We start from the raw sequence: 21,106 nt of genomic DNA, 5'->3' as shown, positions 1-21,106 counted from the left end.
TGTTAGACCCCTATACTACTAGTGTAACCCCTTATTGTTATCAGTACAACCCCCTTATTATATTGATGTACCCATGTAGTGCCCATATTATTACTATTGTGTCCCATAGAAGCCCACTATTGTTATTGTTGTGCCCTTACATTATTATTGTTATGTCGGCTCTGATTATATTATGACACCTTAGACTCCTATATATAGAAAGGAGGTATTTTCATTTGTATCATCCAAGAATTGTTCATTTGTGTAATGTAAAGGAGGTTGTCCCCTCGAAGAGGCTGAATTCTAAGGCGTTCAACTATCTTTTCTATCATTTTGTGAGTTGGTTCCATAACATTTGGTATCAGAGCTTTGGATTCTAGGGTTTCGCTGCTCCAAATAGGTCATCATGGCATTTTCGCTATAACTTCTTTTTTGCGACGTTTCAGAAACGAAAAGAAAAAACCATTTGAGACGAAATCACGCTGAAGCTCGGGTCTAAATTTCAGAGATTTTCACAATATATTTACGGAGATATGATCTGAGTAAGTTGGCCTTTTTGCAGACTCCCGAATTACATTCCAAACAGGTGACCTAGGGAAAATCATCATAACTTTTGTTTTGAGCATCAGATTGAAATTTCGTAAGAAGTTACAGAAAGAGGACAAACTGTAGTTTCCTGTGTATATTTTTCAGATCCTAAGGTTAACACAGTGACACATGGCACTTCATACAAGTTCGATCTTCTGAAAAGGTATATAATCAGGTCATCTTGGGAGATTGTTCATAACTCTTTCTTGGAGAATCTAAATTTGATCAAACTGGTGGCATTGGAAAGAGGACGCAGAGGGCTACAGCAGGTCGCAGTTTCAGAACTGGAAGAACCGAAATTACTGAGTTATAGTCATTTCAAGATCGAGCTCCTAAAATCAAGAAAATGCGATATGAGGAAGTTTGATGGCAAGGATCCGGTAAATTGGACACTTCAGATGGAGCAATATTTTGATCTACATGGTGTACCACTGTTACAAAAGGTATGTATTGCATCTTCATATTTAGAACCGGATCAATTTTTATGGTATAAAGGTCTTTGTTCTCGTAAACAACTTGTTACGTGGTCAATTTTCATGGAGGAAATGATAGAACATTATGAGGATACAAAGAGCAACACCTTCTTTCGAGCAACACCACAACAATTGGAAAGAGTAAAAGGGCTTTGTTACATAGTGGAAAATAAAATTATGGCAACAAGGAAGTCTACCCCTCACAACTATAAAGATGGAAGTGTTGTTTCTCCTAGCCTTCCACAACCTACAAGGGTTATACCACAACAATTGGAAGAAAAAAAGAGAAAAAGGGCTTTGTTATAATTGTGATAGCAAATGCACTAAAGGTCATAAGTGTGCTGAGAAGAAATTGTTTTACATAGAGTATGAAGAGGAGGAAGAAAAGGATCAAGAAACATCAAAAGAAGAGGATATACGCTAGGACTCAACCCCAGAAAAAGAAGAATTGAATCAGACCATATCTTGTAAAGCATTGGCAAGAATTACCACTCCTCAAACTCTCAAGATAGAAGGACATATCAAGAAGAAAAAGGTGCAAGAAGTGAAAGATCAAATCGAGAAAGAAGAAATGAATCCAACCATATCTTGTAATTCATTGGTCGAAATTACCACTCCTCAAACTATCCAGATAGAAGAACATATCAAGAAGAAAAATGTTCAAGAAGTGAAAGATCACATCGAGCATCAAGAAATGAATCCGACCATATCTTGTAATGGATTGGAAGAGATTACCACTCCTCAAACTCTAAAGATAGAAGGACATATCAAGAAGAAAAAGGTTCCAGCAGTGAAAGATCACATCGAGCATCAACAAGAAGTTCTCCAACTTTTAAAGGATAACGCCACTTTGATGCAAAATCGAATGAAACAACAGGTAGATCAACATCGTAGTGAAAAATGTTTTGATGTAGGTGATTGGGTATTTTTACTGCTACATCTCAAGCAAGCTATGTATGAGAAGGAAATGTTGGCAATACTACATGCACTTAAGAAATGGCGACCTTACCGAATGGGAAGACACTTCAACGTAAAAATGGATCATTATAGTCTTAAATACTTTTTAGAACAACTATTATCTTTGGAAGAATAGAAAAAATGTGTCACAAATATGTTGGGTTATGACTTTGACATCATCTATAGAAAATGGAAGCAAAATTTTGTTGCAGATGCACTCTCGAGAAAGGATGAGGATGTGGAAGCATTATTTTGTGCCATTTCTATTATCCAACCAGATTGGATAAACGAAGCAAGGGATGAATGGAAGAAGGACGAAGAAGTATGGCCACTTATTCAAAAGTTGCAAAAGATCCCAATTCAAACAATATTTCTAGAAATTGAAGAGGAAGGAAAAATCATATTGGAACCTGGAGCAGTCACAGAAACAAGAACCCGACAACTACGAAATCGATCAATTTCAGAGTATCTCATCAAGTGGAAGAACTTACCCGCTGAAGATTCCACATGGGAGGACAAGAATTTTATACAGAAGCATCAAGAACTACTCAAGCATTGAGGACAACACTTTTTGAAGGAGAGGGGCATGTTAGGCCCCTATACTACTAGTGTAACCCCTTATTGTTATTAGTACAACCCCCTTATTATATTGATGTACCCATGTAGTGCCCATATTGTTACTATTGTGCCCCATAGAAGCCCACTATTGTTATTATTGTGCCCTTACATTATTATTGTTATGTCGGCTCTGATTATATTATGACCCCTTAGACTCCTATATATAGAAAGGAGGTATTTTCATTTGTATCATCCAAGAATTGTTCATTTGTGTAATGTAAAGGAGGTTGCCCCCTCGAAGACGCTGAATTCTAAGGCATTCAACTATCTTTTCTATATTTTTGTGAGTTGGTTTCATAACAGAGACTCTCATGAGATAAGTGACAATTGAATCTAATCTAGACATCATGGTACTATGGAGTTGATGCCTTAAGGCTAATTTCCTGCTTGTGTTCTTACTCTCGAACAATCCCACAAAGGCACCATACATTTCTTTTGCAGTTTTCAACTCAACAACATGTGGAATCAAATGGTCCTTTATGGAATCTATCAAGGTCGTCTTAGCCTTTGCTTCATTCCTATTATGCCTGGCTTTCTCCTCAGTACTCTCTGGTTCTGGGACATTTTCCTTTGGATAATTTTGAATCCCATTTTCATAAAAGACGAGTATTCTAGTCTTCCAACATCTGTAATTTGTAGCACCATCCAACCTATATTCTACTCTAACACTGGGCACCATATTGCTATTGCTAGTCAATGTTGGTCAACTCTATCAAAATTCAACTTAGAAATCGGTGGTCAATGGTCAAACTCTAGTCAAAACCGCACATGTAGCTAGTCAAACTATGGTCAACTGTAGTCAAACCCTCACATGTGTTGTTGTTCAAAACATTTAATTCATTCGTTAAAGCTGCGATCAAACCCTCATGCATGTGACTGTATGGAACAATCAATTCGTTGGTCAAAGTTCGTCAAACCTTCACACATGCAGCCTCCAAAAGCAGAAGTGAATGATGAAAAAGGATGAAAAATGATTAGATTTCTCCTTAGCTAAAGATTTCTCCTCCACTAGAAAACATAAAATGAGCTTGTTGTGTTAATTAGTGTCTCCTCACATGCACATCCATATAGAGCTCTAATGTTGAGTGGTGACCCAATAAGAAGCCCCTCAACACAAGAGACCCCTTCACTTATTGAGCCTACATTACAACTCAACATTAGACTAGAATTGTTTATTCCACTAGTGGTTGAAAAACTCCATCAAATAAACAAATCAACCTTGCTCTATAAAAAATAGATCATTTCGTCCTGAAGCAAGCAATCTGAGTACTGTGGGCCAATCTACCCAAGCCAAACACCAAGGCTAATGGGAGAAAGACTGCCTCAGGCCATTCACCCCCAGCCAAATCAACATGGCCCCATGGGTGAATGTATCATTCTCCCCTAGTCAAATCCGCACCCCATGGGAGAATGTTTACCCGATGTTGCAAAAACATCAACAAGCACAAAATTAACCCTGCTCTATAAAAAAATAGATCACTCCATCCCACAGTAGGCAATATGAGTACTTGGGCCAATCTCCCTGAACCAAAATCCTTGGCTAATGGGAGAAAGACTGCCCTGGGCCATTTACCCCTAGCCAAATCAACATGGCCCCATGGGTGAATGTATCATTCTCCCCTAGTCAAATCAGCAAGACCCCATGGCAAAATGTCTGCCAGATGCTACAAAAATATCAACAAGCGTGATCTACCAGACAACCACATCAAATGAGGTCAGGGTAAAGTGGTAAAGAATCACAAGAGTTCAATAATGAAGATAATCCTTCAATTTCCATCAAGAATGCCTTTCGATCTCTATCTTCTGAATGATTTCATGAAGAGCACAATCCCACACCTTCCGTTGTGTTGCTCTAAATGGGAGGTGAGCCTTAGGAATGACACAACAATCAAAACAAGGCATAATCACGCACGGTACTGATGAAGATTGCCCAAGCTGCTAAGGAAAAGTGCCAAAGGTGATTCTTCGTTGGTCATACATTATCAGAAAGACTATGGCATAAACCACGAGACTAGGTATAAAGAGTTGAGCACGTTAGAGTAACGTCATACTGTGAATTTCGACTAGCCCGTCAGAGTAACATCGTACTATGAATTTCAGCTTCCAAGTGAGCATGTCAAAATAACGCCTGCCTTGTTAGGCCGCAGACAGGGAGTGGAGAATGGCGTCGCAAGGCCGAAGATGGCAAAGAATTGGCAAATGAGTTAAGCCACGCAGAAATGCCTAATTTTGTCTCTGATACCATGTCAGGCAAAGGAGATAACCCCTGAAAATTGGATGATATTGCATTAATATGAACAGAATTTATAACATCAAGGTGCGACCTTCGAGATTCAACTTCCAGGATCAGTTACTATTCTAACTGTTCATTTTTCCTTTATTTACATATTTACAATTATTCATCCAATCGCTGAGGATTAGGTATCTCACACAGAAACAATTATCTAAGTTAACTCTTGCAAAGTTGATATTGATTGCTTGGCATTTTTCGGTGCAACTACAGCAATGACAAGTAGCTGAGAAGAAAGACGATAGCAGCCATCCACGCAGAAATCCGGACGGTGGTTAGCCTTGAAAATTACAATTACCCTCCGAGAATGAGATCCAAATGATAACAAAACACATTATTGGCCATCGCAAGAGTGTCATTTTGCCAGACAAGGACGGAGCATGAGATCTGCAACTGGCAAATTCTCCACTTCGCCATTTAACCACAGGGTCTCTTCCAACTTTTCTGTGTAACTTACAGATGGACCTCTCATGCGAAATCTAAAGACTCGTAGAGTAAGAAGATTGAGGACATTAATTAAATCATATAGAAATTTTTTCTTTGCAATGGCATTGCTGTTAATAGATCATAAGGTAAGAGGTTTTAATGAATTGGCATGACATTCAATAGACTCGAAAAATTTCATATTTAGGTTCCTATTGTTTCACAATAAGATTTCACAGTTCAATTCTCAAATACCATTATCACAGCTCAATTCAGGAAACCCTATTCCAGCCCTCTAAGTACATATAATTCTCGCTGAGCCCAATGTGTGGAAGGCAGAGGATGGTATTGTATCTTATTTTTATCAGATGAAAATATCAGGAGGCATAATTGCATACCTGAGTAACATCTTCTGCAATATTGAGGGGTTGCACATCAATCTGAGGTTCCACAGAAGAAACCGCCTTGCACAGGATAGTGAACCTTTTCCTCCCATTTTCACCCACTGCTGCCTTCAGCCTCAGCTGTTTCCTGGCCTCCGGTTTGTAGGTTGGATAGCCGTTAACAATAGGGCTGCGCTTAGAAATTGGGGCAGCTTCGGCTATCCCAAGGCCAAGCCTGACTGAAGTAATGGACTGAAATTGGGTTTGCATGCTCATCGTCGTCATTTGCTCACTCTATGTCTCCGGTCCCAAACTTCTTTCTGTAGTATCCTATTTGTGCATGCTAAAATACGAGCCTACGGTAACCGATCAATGCTGAGCTTGTGGTTGACTTGGAGATGAGATCGTGAGAGGAAACCGTTCTTTTTTATTTCGCGAGATTAATCATTACTCATATGGCGAGATTCCGTTTATAGTTGTAACCCTACTATACTAACATATTCATCAATCAATCGGGTTTTATTTGCGGACAAAAGCTGATAAGGCTGGGTTGGCATTTCTTGAATTCAGAATTCAGGCGGACAAAAGCTGATTAGGGCGGGTTGGCATATCCTGAATTCAGAATTCAGGCAAACAACGGAATATATTTATTTACATTTTAATAACATTATATTTGATATACAAATTTTGATTATTTAAAAAGATTGAATAGAAATAAATTTATGTTATTGGGAAAAATAATTATATGGATTTTTTTTGGTGAATTTAAAATAAATTTATTGTGATAGTTGATATATGGATAAATGAAATTTTTAACATTTACGAGATTAAAAATAGTTTATGGGATCTTCAATCTTTTTATTACTCAAATTGATGATGAGTCAAACCAACATTTTAATAGTCCCCTCACTGAAAAACAATGCCAAGGAATCCATGTTAACAAACTGTTGTAACTCTTTTTGATGTCTCTGAAAGCATCACATTCCAAAATGAAAGGTTTTCCGGATTTCACTGGCCTATATGTGCAAAAAGTACACACCCGTTCTTCCCAAGCTTCTTTAGGTCTTTTCCAGTGACCCGTTTCACACCGAAGTTGATGCAAGTTAGTTCTTTGCTCTCCATGGAATGCTACCTTCAATGTACTCTTTTTGCTGGAGATCACAAGCGGGATTGAATCCCTGAACATAGTACTTCTTTCTACCCAACTCTTTTCCCCATATACACTTACGAAACTCCTCCATAACAAAATATTTAACTCGTTGTTACTTGTGGGACAGACATTGAGGTAAATATTTCATTTTTGCATCCATTTGTTGTTTTGTCTCATCCATGATTTCTTTCTTTCACTCATGCCTTCATTGAAGATAACTTTAGGCCATCTACCTTCTCCCATTTGCTCAATTCCTTTTAGATGCCTTATGAGACGCACCATAGCAATTGCTTCGATGGGAGCTACTCCTGTTCCACTCAACATTATCTCGTAAGGAACCAAACTTTTTATTTTAAACTTGCTCATGATCAAGAGTTTTTGGATTTTCTCAATTTGCCTCCATTTTGAGATAAGGATGTTGCTAGCCCACAATTCACACCTATATAATATCACTGGACAAACTAGGAGCCCAAAAAACACTTGAATCATTTTCCAATCTCATAACTCTACCTCTCTACATCTTTTTTGAAGAGCATATAGTGCTTTCCACCCTCCTAAAATTCTCCTTTTTGCAGTCCTCCCAATTACACTTATTGTTGAAATCAATCTCGAGGTACTTGTATTGATTTACTTCTTCAAGAATGTTGCCTTCAAAGAAGAACGTATGCTCGCTTTGCTTCCTTTTATTTGAGAAAATCATTATTTTGGTCTTGCTAGTATTGACTTGCATCCCCGCTACTTTAGAAAAATGCTCAAGGTCATATAGGTGCATTTGCAATCCTTGGGCCGATTTAGCAATCAATACAATGTCATTAGCATATAAAAGAAGTTTTATCACAAGCACCCCCAACTGAACACCATCCCCACCTTGTAGATTTAGCCACTCTTCCAATTTATAAATATATAAACCAAAAAGAACACGGGATAAATACAATCTTGTTGGACTCCAATGTCACTTTTAAAGCTTTAAAAATAGATTATACAAATTATTTATTTAAATTTCAAAAATATTTAGTATATTATTTAAGTAATATGAGTTTTTAAAATTTTATTAAAAAATAAAATTTTGGGATTTATTTTGTTTGTTTGTTTATCTATGTAGGTATTAGCATCCTTTTTATAGTATTTGTTGTTGATTTATTCTTCATTAGAGAGTATTTTCTTGATCCTTCGTGTTTTTTATGTATTTTATCATCCTATTCGTTCTTAACTGCGTTTAGAATTTTTGTTATTTGTTTAATGGGCCTTAGCCCATATTTTATTGTTGACCCCATTTTATTTATTGGTTATTTTTTCTTTGGATATATATATATATATGTTTCTGTTTTTATTTATTTATTTTTATTTTATTTATATTATATATATTTATTTATTTATTTATTTTGACTTGTGTATATTTTTGTTTTATTTTATTTATTTTTCCATTAATTATTTTTTTATTTTATTTTATTTCCATTAGTTATTTTATTTATCAAATGATCCTATCTCGATTAGGGTCTTCCCTCGTTTTTATAATTTTTGACTCCCCTCCTTTAAAGTTTGACTTTGATTATTTATTTATTTATTTATTTATTTATTTTAAATATTATTTCTCAAAACTAGTTGTTTAATATAGCAGTTACTTGAGCTGAACTTGGAGAACAATTAAGTTTTACAAGAGGAATTCGAAGGGAGGCGCCATGGCTAGGGTTTCAAGAATTGTGATCATTGCTGCCGACACTCTGCAAACTGAGGAGGGGAACTACCCGGAATTAGATCGAAGCCCTCATGCAATAGGGAGAGTTGTTCACAACCCACGGGCAGTGCTATGGATTGAACCTGGAATAAGATCTGACTTTTCTGCCGCAGATCGTTTTTTCTACAGGCCAGAAGTGGCTAGATTTCTCAAGGCATGGCATTACCACAGCCTCGATTTTGAGATCAAGGCAGAACTAGGCTGTAACAGCACAGGGTATGAGGGAGAGTTGTCGACAGCCAGGGTATGGAGCCGAGGACGGGTCTTATTCCTTAGATCGGCTGCAGAGTTGTCTCGCTCGGATCTGGCCAACAGGAAAGATGCGGAATCAATCAAAAAGACTCTTTTTTGGGTCGAGGGGATCGCCATTGTAGATTTGGAGAAACCAGTCAGGATTTTGACAGATGGATTGAAGCACGACGAAGACCAAAAGGCAGTCAAGGCATTGGATCTCTGGATGATGGCTGAATACGTATTCCGGAAGCAGAGGTTTCTGATCGTAAAGATCATACCCGTTCGCTGCAAGACCACTGGGGTAGGCGCAGTCGAAGGAACTCTTGCAGAAAGGGAAGGCCTCTAGATTGGTGCCCGGCCCTAGATTACCAGTTCTGGCTCCAATGGGATAATACCCAATCGATTTCAAATCTTTGTCAAATCGCCCACGGGGAAAAAAACCATGATCTGGACTTATGATAATGATAGTGTTATAGACTTGAAGAATAACATTGCCACTCAGATTGGTTACCGGCTGGGAAACAACACCTATTAACTGGGGGCAGATCGCTACAGGACTACAGAACCATGAAGGATTACAATATCAAGCCAGGATCTACAATCATACTCAATATGAGACTACGACGAGGTGCGAGATGTTATGGAACTAGCTCGAAGAACACAGGGTCTTTTAAGGACGCAGTCAAGGGCAAAGGGAATACAAATCCCACAGCAACCACTGAACCCCTAGGGCCTTACATTGTAGATCAAACACTTGAGAGCCCATCTCTCACCATCGATATACCAGAGGTAAAATCTATATACTCAGATCTACACACATCTGTTGTTATTTGCAGATTTAATGGTTTTTGGCCCAGATTTGACGTATTGCATCAATGGATCCATACAGTCTGGACAAAAAAATGCGAAATCTACTTATACCCCAAGGGGTTTTTCATAGTAAGATTTCACAGAGAAGAGGAAATGGACATAATCCTCAACCAAGGGCCATGGTTCTGAGGCAGTGCTGGATTGTTCATCACCCCATGGTTTCCAGATTTCGATGCCAATACAATGGTGGTATCAAAGATGCCAGTCTGGGTTAGGTTGCATAACCTCCCTTTACATTTTTGGCATCAAAAGGCTTTAACTGCTATTGGAAATACTTTGGGCAAACACATAAAGAACAATGCAGAGAGACACCTAAAAGGAATATTTACTTTTGCCAGAATACGTGTTAAATTAGACCTCAACCAAGGCTTACCAGAAAGTATAATCCTGAATTTCAATAATACACAGTGGACACAACCCTTGGACTATGAAAACACAACATTTTGATGTCGTGGATGTCAACAAACAGGTCACCTGCACAGTGCATGCCCACGTGCCAGCCCCAATAGGAGTAAGCAGCAACAAAGGAAGCCGAAAGGATGGCAAAATATAGAAACTCCGGTAATGAAGGTAGCCACAGCAGAGAAAGTAGAACACAATGCAGAAGAAGATGAACAAAAAATTCAGGACAATAGGAAAAAAGAGAACAATTTGGAACAGGAACAAGAACTTCAACTGGAAGTAAGTGGCATCAAACGAACTCACGGCTCCGAAGGATCGGACTCAGACAAGGAACAACCAACGAACACAATGGAAAACTAGCTTGCCACTATCGATTCCACTCCCAACACTGACGGTTGGCGAAGAGTGGAGAAGAAGAAGAGCAGGAAAGCTTAGGCCAACTGGATTATTTGGTTCTTTTCTTCTTGCTTTCCCGATTTCAGGAACAACCCATTTTGCTTTTTTTCTTTTTGGCAGGATTGTATATTTTACATCATGTGGGCTCTATGATCTGCAATCATACAGCTAAAATGAATGCTTTAGCTTTTTATTTTTGTCTAATAAAAAGTTCGATTTTTTCTCTAAAAAAAATAAAAAATAAAATAAAAATAAAAATAAAAATAAAAATTATATTATATATATATTTATATATAAACAGTTACTTATTAATATTTTTTTTCAAAAATTAATAAACTAATTTCATAGTTTAAATATTATTTTTCAAAACTAGCTGTTTTGGTTCTTTTCTTCTTGCTTTCCTGATTTCAGGAACAGCTCATTTTGCTTTTTTTCTTTTTGGCAAGATTGTATATTTTACATCATGTGGGCTCTATGATCTGCAATCATACAGCTAAAATGAATGCTTTATTGCATATACTATGTAACTTTTTATTTTTGTTTAATAAAAAGTTCGATTTTTTCTTCGAGCCGATTAAAAAAAAAATATGAAATAGCAGTTACTTATTAATATTTGTTTTTAATAAATTAATAAACTAATATCACAGTTTAAATATTATTTTTCAAAAACTAGTAATATTTGGTTTTAATAAATTAATTTAAATATTATTTTTCAAAAACTAGCCATTTAATATAGTCGTTACATATTAATATTTTAATAAATTAATAAACTAATATCATTATTTAAATATTATTTTTCAAGAACTAGTAATATTTGGTTTTAATAAATTAATTTAAATATTATTTTTCAAAAACTAACTGTTAATATAGTCGTTACCTAATAATATTTTTAATAAATTAATGAAATAATATCATTATTTAAATATTTTTTCCAAAAAATAGTCATTTAATATAGTCGTTACTTAATAATATTTGTTTTTAATATATTAATAAATTAATATTATAATTTAAACATTATTGTTCAAATATAGTCGTTACTTGAAATTATTATGTCTCTACATTGCTCTCTATTTAAGCCTTTGCCATGGTCTACTTCTTCATCTGGTCCTCATGATAAACCACACTTGTTGGTTCGAAACGCGTCAGCCAAAAAATTCTCTCATGTGATTTCTACCGAAAGAGTTTCTTTAATTCATTATGGACCATAGAAGCTTGAATACAGAAAATATTTGTTTTTTCATGAAAAAATATAGGTTTAAATTAAAAAACACAAACAATATATGCCTTTGTAGATTTTAATAGTCAAATCTTTGTAAGAAGGTAAATGTCTAATCCCTTATTCTACTAACAAAAAATCTCCTACACAAATTAGATTATTACTATTATTATTATTATCATCATAAAAATAATGTTAAATATAAAAATTATCTAAATAAATATTAAGATAACTATGTGAGAATTAAATTATTTTTAAGATAATTAAAATTTATATTTAAAAAAACATGTAGCATATTTAAAATTTATTTTATTGAATATTACTTAAATAAGTTATTGTTATTAATGATTTAGTTTGTTGTAGTAATAGTATTAAATTTAAGAATTATTTAAGTAATACTCAGAAACCATTTAGCAAATTGAATTATTTTTAAAGACAATTAAATTTTATTTTATCCTCAGATTCAGGTGTTGGATTGCAAAACTGAGGCAATAAATGCCCTCATGAATGATACCCATAGATCATATGTCGTGGGAATTGGGCGGTGCTATTGGCACACCTTCCACAGTGTGTTGGGTCTAAGACAAGGATGCGATGGCAAGCCCACCCTCCCTCTGTGTTTATGTTTCATGGAGATTTGGTACACTCGTCATGTCATCTAGTAAGATGAGCACCACGTTATAAGGCTTGGCTCCAAGAGCACAAGTCTTTCATTACCATAGCAGCTTGCAGACGGAGATGGAATTATGGTGACAGGCATTGAGACAAAGCTAAGTGCAGACATTGTGAGGGATCGAGGTTGCCCCCCTAAAGGAGGTAGGGGAAGGGGTAGGCCTCCCCTCCTACCCTGGCATGGACAAGGTGATGAGCATTTTGATAGCAATATCCCCCATTTCTACCGCAAAATGGTTGTTGACATGAAAGCTCAGGAGCTTTAGGTCACCGGAGACCACCTATGGGCATTGTGTAATCTCCTCGACCGCCACTTCAGGGACCAGAAGGACGTCAATGTGTTGTTGGAGGGCAACGTGTTGGATATGGAGTTTCACTTACACCATACCAAAGCTACCAATCGTTGAATTCCTAACCTCTTGGGCATGCAGCTTTAGGGCTTTGCATCTCCCTAAACCAACACGGCGGATGGTTCCCCTTCACTCTCCCTAGCTTAGACCGTTGTTGTGACAACCCCAACCCAGGTTTCTTAATGAAAATGCAATGTAAATGTTTTTACAAAAAATATATTAAAATGGGTTGAGTCAAAGGGACATGAATTCCAGGGCTGAGGAGGTAGTTGAAGCGACAAAACTTAAGAGTGTTTGTGCTTTTAATATAAAATATTAAAATGTATTTATAAATAATATTTTATTAATATAAGAAATGTACAAGGATGATCGAATGTTACAATGAGGACTTACTTATATACCTAGGCAGGTGTCCTTTCACGATTGGGCATGTCTTTTAGACATGCATTTTCAGTTAACTAATGACTATTTAAATAATCATTATTTTTTATTATTCATTATGTATATTTATTTATTTAATATAATTTTATTTTCGTAACATTGCCTCTTCCTTCAAAAAGCTTTATCTTCAAAGAGTTAACACTCACAATTTCCTTCACCTTTTGTTTGTCATCTTAACGTGTATAATTCGTCAATCATCGGGACATGTATAATTCTTCAGTGGTACTCCCTTCAAATTTTGGGTTTAATTATTTATTATTTATTTTTTTTATAAAATTTAATTAATTATATATATTAATTTGTATATATTTATATTTAATTAACTAAAATCAATTTACAATTTTTATTATTATAAATAACTTTATAATTATAATAAAGTTACTTAATAATATATTTATAAAGTTATGTTATCTATAAAAGTTATTTGGTTTTGATGTGTGTGTGTGTATTGTTTTCTCAAGATTCATCATACACATCCATACGATCGTGTCCTTTGTTGTATGTTCACTCATAAAATTAATTCCACTAAATCTCCACATCTTGACAACAAACCTAATGAACCTTCCATGATAAAGTAGTGGTAGTCGACTATGGCAGGCGTTATGAGTCCCAATCATCTTCGAGTTTTTGTTTTGTCCCTGTAACAAACATCTTCATCATGAATCTCAACATCTCCATCATGTCCCTCTCTATCATCAATCTCACCCCTTGTTTCTTGTCCCTCGTCCTACTTCACATCATGTGTATCCTTCAAAGCACAAGTCACATGAAGATAATACTGACAACCTAATTCTCAACAATAGTACCACTCACTGCCATGCCCAGAGCAACTACCACAGTTGTTAAATGCACCTATCTGTGATAATACAAGGGGGTGTTCATGTTGGTTGTCCGTTAACTTCTTGGCTGATTTCTTAAGAAGCTCTTTCATTTCCCTCTTCCGCCTTTCTTCCTTTTCCTTCTCCTTCTTCTCTGATTCTCGCATTTTCTTCCACAATTGTGTGTGACCCCTTATTCTCAATTCCTCATCGATTATTGCAAGATGGGGATCAGTGAAGGGATAAGCCTCGACTCCATGGGCCCTCACTACACTCACGCCTTGATCGGTTAGAGTTTTTCCATCTTGAACAACAACAACCAATTATGGGAGCTCGAGGTGTCTAGCACAAAAATGATAAAAGAGATCCTTTTAAGTTTTCTCCAAATGGAAGAGCCAACCATGGCATGCTTTTGTAGGAATTTTCAAAAGCCTCTTGATCTTTGTCATTGGAGATGAAAACAACCTCAAATGCTTCTTCCCTTTCCTTTAGTTTGTTGTATGCCTCGACAAGCTCTATAGTGAATTCTTCACAAGAGTCGCAAGCATGGGTAGAGAAATAAAAGGCAACTGTCTTGCCCACAAGCTCAAATACAAGGACCTTGGAACCTCCACGTTTGATCACAAAGTTGTGCTCATCTGAAACCAAGAGTGACGCCAGGGTTTGTGCTTCTCGTTTCGCCCTATCCTCAACTTCAAGCTCATCTTCCACTCTTTCATAAATGGGTGAGCTCCATCTGCATATTCTCGTATATAGGGAAACACATCAATCTGTAATGTTTTCCCATCTAGACCTAAAATAACCAAGATTGGGATACCCTTCACTTGGAAGTAGCGAGACAATTTCCTTTCAGTGTTGTCTCCATATGGCAAAGCCAACCATGGCATCTCTGCATAACTCATTTTATATTCTCCTTCCGAGTCACCACGCGAGAGAAACACAATCTCAAAGGCCTCCCCTTTACTCAAAGGCTTATTATAAATCTCCACAAGGTCTCAAATGAAAACTCTAAGATAATCACAATAGGGGCTTGAGAAAAATAGACCCATTGTCTTCCCCATAAGCTCTGCTACTGGTACCTGACCATTCCCATGCAACACATGCCTTGCAACTCCAATTCCCACGACAAAATGGACAAGCCTTTTCAATATATGCTTCTGAATATTCGGGGTACCAGTTAACAATACAGGAGAAGCAGTAACACTTTCTTTTGCATTTTAAACAATAGACTAACTTCACTTTGTCATTCTTCTGACATTTATGACATATTCCACTTTCTGCCTCACCCAAGGTACCAGTCCTCTTGCTAGAGGAATAAAAAAGAGGCTTGTTTATCAAGTTTTTTGCAGTTTTGGTTTTAGAAAAAGCTGTGTGGGATTGATACTGTGGAAAATCAATCTCTCTTTCAATTCCACAGTTTCTTAAGGTATCCACTTCGGCTTCTTCACTACTGATCAGTTGGGAGTGTCGAATAGATGTGTTTGACTGACACATAAGCTGGCTTTTTGGAACCTTGTCTTTTGATTTCTTATTCATTGGGATGCTTGAGAACACCCGACTAGTAGTGGCAGAAATATGTGGCTTTTCAACTTCATTCTGCTTATTTTCAGACATTGGCTCATTGCTTTCCTCCTTTTTCCTCATCATCTTCTTGCTGACATGCTTCGCAAAATTTGTAGCCCTCCTTTTCGCTTGAATATAATGATTTTTACTACAAGTTCTAATTAAATTCTCAACTGAACAATTTCCTTCAGTCTTTGGCCCATTTTCTTTCTGGGCATGGATCTTTTCTTGTAAAGACACACTAGTTTCCTGTATATCTTTATCACTGTCCTACATGCTTTCCACACCACCGTTTTTTGCTTGTTCATCATCACAGGTCTATGAAAGAATCTTAGATGATGCCTCAATGAAATGTTTCCCTCCATCATGCTCATTACCTTCCCCCAATGAGGAATCTAGAATTCCTTGCTTTTCTACTAACATAATGTTCTTGTAAGAAACATTTTCAACATGCTTCTCTACATTACACTGACCAATTTTAGCCCTCATCAAATATGATATTTGTTTTAGTTTCCCAATATTCTTTTGGTTAATTGTTTCAACATCAACAGGATCCCAAACCTTATTTTTTTTGTACTTTGCAATGGATTTGGCATATCAACCTCCATCGAAGCGTCTGCAACATATTCTTTAACAATTTCTCCTAATCTTGGAATGTCATCTTTATCATTTTCATTATCCTTAATTGGCATAACCTCTTTCTGATTTTCTATAGAATGTAATGATTATTCATGAATAATTTTTGTAGATTCATCACCTTTTCAGTTAACTAATGACTATTTAAATAATCATTATTTATATTTATTTATTTTATATAATTTTATATTTGTAACATTGCCCCTTCCTTCAAAAAGCTTTGTCCTTAAATCTTTAACACTGACAATTTCCTTCACCTTGAGTTTGTGATCTCGACATGTATAATTCGACAGTCATCGGGACATGTATAATTCATCAATGATACTCCCTTGGAATTTTGGGTTTACTTATTTATTATAAAATTTAATTAATTATATATATTAATTTCTAAATATTTATATTTAAAATCACTTTATAAATTTTTTATTACAAATAACTTTATAATTTTAATAAAGTTACTTAATAATAGATTTACAAAGTTATGTCAATTATAAAAGTTATTTGGTTTTGATGTATATTATATATATATATATATATATTGTTTTCCCAAGGTTCATCGTACACATCCATATTGTCGTGTCCTTTGTTGTATGTTCACTCATAAAATTAATTCCACTAAATCTCCACATCTTTATAACAAACCTGATGAACCTTTCAATGATAAATCAGAGGTAGTCGACTATGGCAGACGTTCCGAGTCCCAATCATTTCGAGTTTTTGTTTCGTCCCTATTACAAACATCTTCATCATTAATCTCACCATCTTCGTCATGTCCCTCTCTGTCATCAATCTCACCCCGTGTTTCTTGTCCCTCATCCTGCTTCACATCCTGTGTATCCTTGAAAGCACAAGTCACATGAAAATAGTACTAACAACCTAATTCGTAACAATAGTACCACTCATTGCCATGCCCGGAGAAACTACCATAGTTGTTGAATGCACCTATCCATGACAATACAAGGGGGTGTTCATATTGGTTGTATGTTAACTTCTTGGGTGATTTCTTAAGAAGCTCTTTCATTTCCCTCTTCCGCCTTTCTTCCTTTTCCTTCTTCTTCTTCTCTGGTTCTCACATTTTCTTCCACAATTGTGTGTGCCCCCTTATTCTCAATTCCTCGCTGATTATTGCAAGATGAGAATCAGTGAAGAGATAAGACTCGACTCCATGGGCCCTCACTACACTCACGCTTTGATCAGTTAGAGTTTTTCCATCTTGAACAACAACAACCAATTATGGGAGGTCGAGGTGTCTGGCACAGAAATGATAAAATAGATCCTTCTAAGTTTTATCTCCAAATGGAAGATCCAACCATGGCATGCTTTTGTAGGAATTTTCAAAAGCCTCTTGATCTTTGTCACTGGAGATGAAAACAATCTCAAATGCTTCTCCTCTTTCCTTTAGTTTGTTGTATGCATCGACAAGCTCTACAGTGAATTCTTCGCAAGAGTCACAAGCATGGGTAGAGAAATAAAAGGCAATTGTCTTGCCCACAAGCTCAGATACAAGGACCTTGGCACTTCCATGTTTGATCACAAAGTTGCGCTCATCTAAAACCAAGAGTGATGCCAAGGTTTGTGCTTCTCGTTTCACTCTATCCTCAGCTTCAAGCTCATACATCCACTCTTTTGTAAATGGGTAAGCTTTGTCTACATATTCTCGTATATAGGGCACCACATCAGTTTGTAAATATTTTCCCATCTAGACCTAAAATAACCAAGGTTGGGATACCCTTCACTTTGAAGTAGCGAGACAATTTCCTTTCAATCTTGTCTCCATATGGCAAAGCCAGCCATGGCATCTCTGCATAACTCATTTTATATTCTCCCTTCGAGTCATCACACAAGAGAAACACAATCTCAAAGGCCTCCCCTTTACTCAAAAGCTTATTATAAATCTCCACAAGGTCTGAAATGAAAACTCTAGGATAGTCACAATAGAGGTTTGATAAAAACAGACACATTGTCTTCCCCACAAGCTCTGCTACTGGTACCTGGCCATTCCCACGTAAACATGCCTTGCAACTGCAATTCCCATGACAAAATGGACAAGCCTTTTCAATATCTACTTTTGAATATTCAAGGTACCAGTTAGCAATACAGGAGAAGAGTAACACTTTCTTTTGCATTTTAAAGAACAAACTAACTTCACTTTGTCATTCTTCTGACATTGATGACATATTGCACTTTCTGCCTCACCCAAGGTACCAATCCTCTGGCTAGAGGAATAAAAAAGAGGCTTGTTTATCAAGTTTTTTGTAGTTTTGGTTTTAGCAAAAGGTGTGTAGGGTTGATAATGTGGAAAATCAATCTCTCTTTCAATTCAACGATTTCTTAAGATATCCACCTTTGCTTCTTCACTACTGATCAATTGGGAGTGTCTAACAAATGTTCCTAATTGATACATAAGCTTTCTTTTTAGAACCTTGTCTTTTGAATTCTTATTCATTGGGATGCAAGAGAATTCCCACCCAACAGTGGCAGAAATATGTGGCTTTTCAACTTCATTCTGCTTGTTTTCAAACACTGGCTTACTACTTTCCTCCTTTTTCCTCATCTTCATCTCGATGGCACACTTGGTAGAATTTGCAACCCTCCTTTTCGCTTGAATATAATGCTTTTTACTACAAGTTCTAATTAAAGTCTCACTTGAACACTTTCCTTCAGTCTTTGGTCCTTTTTTTTTTTTTTTTTTTCTGCGCATGGATCTTTTCTTGTAAAGGCACACTAGTTTCCTATAGATCTTTATCACTGTCCTGCATGCTTTCCACACCTCCATTTCTTTCTTGCTCATCATCACAAGTCTATGAAAGACTCTCAGGTGATGCCTCAATGAAATGTTTCCCTCCACCATGCTCATTACCTTCCTCCAATTAGGAATATGAAATTCCTTGCTTTTCTACTAACATAATGTTCTTGCAAGAAACATTTTCAGCATGCTTCTCTACATTACACTGGCCAATTTCAGCCCTCATCAAATCCTATATTTGTTCTTGTTACCCAATATTCTTTTGGTTAACTGTTTCAACATCAACATGATCCCCAACCTTACTATTTGTTGTACTTTGCACTAGATCTGGCATATCAACCTCCATCAAAGTGTCATCAACATGTTCATTAATAGTTTCTCCTAAGCTTGGAATGTCATCTTTATCATTTTCATTATCCATATTTCCATAACCTCTTTCTGATTTTATGCAAAATGTAGTGATTTTTCATGAATAATTTATGTAGATTCATCACCTTCTTCAACGGTCTTATCTATGTCACCTTGAGGAACATGTTCAACAACATTTCCTTGGTTCAAACATTCTTTACCATTAGTCCCTTTTATGTCAATGTATTCTTCCTTTAGACATGTTGTAATTTATGCACATGATTTTTTAATTGTTGAAACGATTCTTGAATTTCACTTAACTACTCAATCAATTCAGGACGTAAACTTAATGGAATATTGTGTAACGGATAACGTCCAAAGGCTTGCATGGCTCTTATACCATTGAAGAGACAAAACTTAAGAGTGTTGTGCTTTTAATATAAAATACTCAAATATATTTATAAATAATATTTTATTAATATAAGAAATGTACAAGGATGATTGAATGTTACAATGAGGAACTGCTTATATACCTAGGCAGGTGTCCTTTCATGATTGGGCATGTCTTTTAGACATGCCTTTTCAGTTAACTAATGACTATTTGAATAATCATTATTTTTTATTATTCAATATTTATATTTATTTATTTTTTATATTTTTATATTCGTAATATTGGCTTGCTTGGGATGTGTAAGGTTTCCTTGTGTAGGAAATATGAACTATTTTTAATAGCTACTAAAGGTTAGTTGGTACATGTTTTTAATAAGAATTGGTTTTTGAATTAAATGGGTTACAAGGAGAAGTACACAGGCCCATGTTGCTTGAGAACTGCAACAAGGGAAAAAAAGGACAAGAAATTTATGAAGACTAGACTTTACAAGGCAACAAGGATAGGGAAGTAAATGCAACGCAGAAAGAGACAACAACATAGGAAAAAAGAAGGGGGTTCGACCTCAGGGCAGGGGATCTCTCACTCATGCATTTAAGCAAATTGATCCATTCAAGCAGGATTCAACAGAGAACACTGCAGAAGAGAGGAAGAGAAGAACAAGTATTGTTGAAGAGAAGATAAAAATTTGAATTGAATTAGATTGGCAAGGTTGGTATGCAGATGGTTTCTCCTTGGCGAGGAACAATGCCTCTCGAGTCCTTGTAAAGCCAAAGGGTGGAGATGGGCTTTCTCTATCCTTATATTCCTGGAGGGAGAACCTCTTAAACCTTCATACTTTTAAATTACAGTGAGTTTTGGATTCCCCAAAGAGGGTGGAACCACTAGGTTTTAGTTTAATGGTGGAGATTTAATCTATGGATGCCCTTGGCATTTTTGGGTGGAGGCAACTAGCCTCTGGACTCCCTATGTTTACTTGACTGCTAAAGGAGATCCTATAGAGTGCTTATTTTAGCTGCAGTTGGTGTTTTAATCCCTAAAGTAAGCCCCTCGGTCTCTGGAATCTAGCTCGGTGTTGACAACTGCAAGTAAGCTAGCTATAATTATCTATGGTTGGGTGGAGAGTCCTTGTACCAGAACCAATTGCCCTGGAAAACTATAAGATAAGTACTCTTATGTATTTGTTTTAAATGTTTATGAATCTATGTTGCATTTCTGGTTGAAATGGTGTTGCATTTTTTGTTGAAATGATGTTGCATTTTTTAATTGAAGTGGTGATTGTGAATGCATTGAATCTATGTTGCATTTATGGTTGAAATGGAATTGTGGAGCAACATTTTATGCTTACATTCAAATATCATGGCAATGCATGATATATTGTGCAAAGCCTTACATGATAACAAAGATTATGTTACATTCCTGGACTGAAT

General features: G+C 36.2%; 2 protein-coding genes across 2 annotated transcripts in view; both read right to left on the bottom strand.

Annotated features, from left to right (window-relative positions):
- LOC149196948 (cysteine synthase-like) overlaps positions 1-6,319 on the bottom strand; it is a 108,601-nt gene extending 102,282 nt beyond the window's left edge. The window contains exon 1 of the mRNA XM_089405691.1: positions 5,727-6,319. Within this exon, the coding sequence (XP_089261817.1) occupies positions 5,727-5,996 (270 nt within the window). The 5' untranslated portion in view covers positions 5,997-6,319. The remainder of the gene's footprint in view (positions 1-5,726) is intronic.
- Positions 6,320-14,337: 8,018 nt separating this feature from the next.
- Positions 14,338-17,893, bottom strand: LOC149196947 (putative nucleoredoxin 1). Its single transcript, XM_089408504.1, has 4 exons — positions 17,567-17,893; positions 16,885-17,032; positions 16,120-16,267; positions 14,338-14,731 (listed from the first exon to the last, which is right to left on the bottom strand). Exons 1-4 carry the CDS (start codon positions 17,891-17,893, stop codon positions 14,338-14,340), a joined length of 1,017 nt encoding a protein of 338 aa, XP_089264630.1.
- Between the last annotated feature and the right edge of the window lie 3,213 nt (positions 17,894-21,106).

The sequence above is a fragment of the Pinus tabuliformis genome, chromosome 2_2 (genome assembly GCF_031772625.1).
Source record: "Pinus tabuliformis cultivar Carrire ecotype Pingquan chromosome 2_2, CPIR1, whole genome shotgun sequence".
Classification (NCBI taxonomy): domain Eukaryota; kingdom Viridiplantae; phylum Streptophyta; class Pinopsida; order Pinales; family Pinaceae; genus Pinus; species Pinus tabuliformis.
Note: the sequence above shows the minus strand (reverse complement) of the source record. Positions and strands in the feature narration are given on the sequence as shown.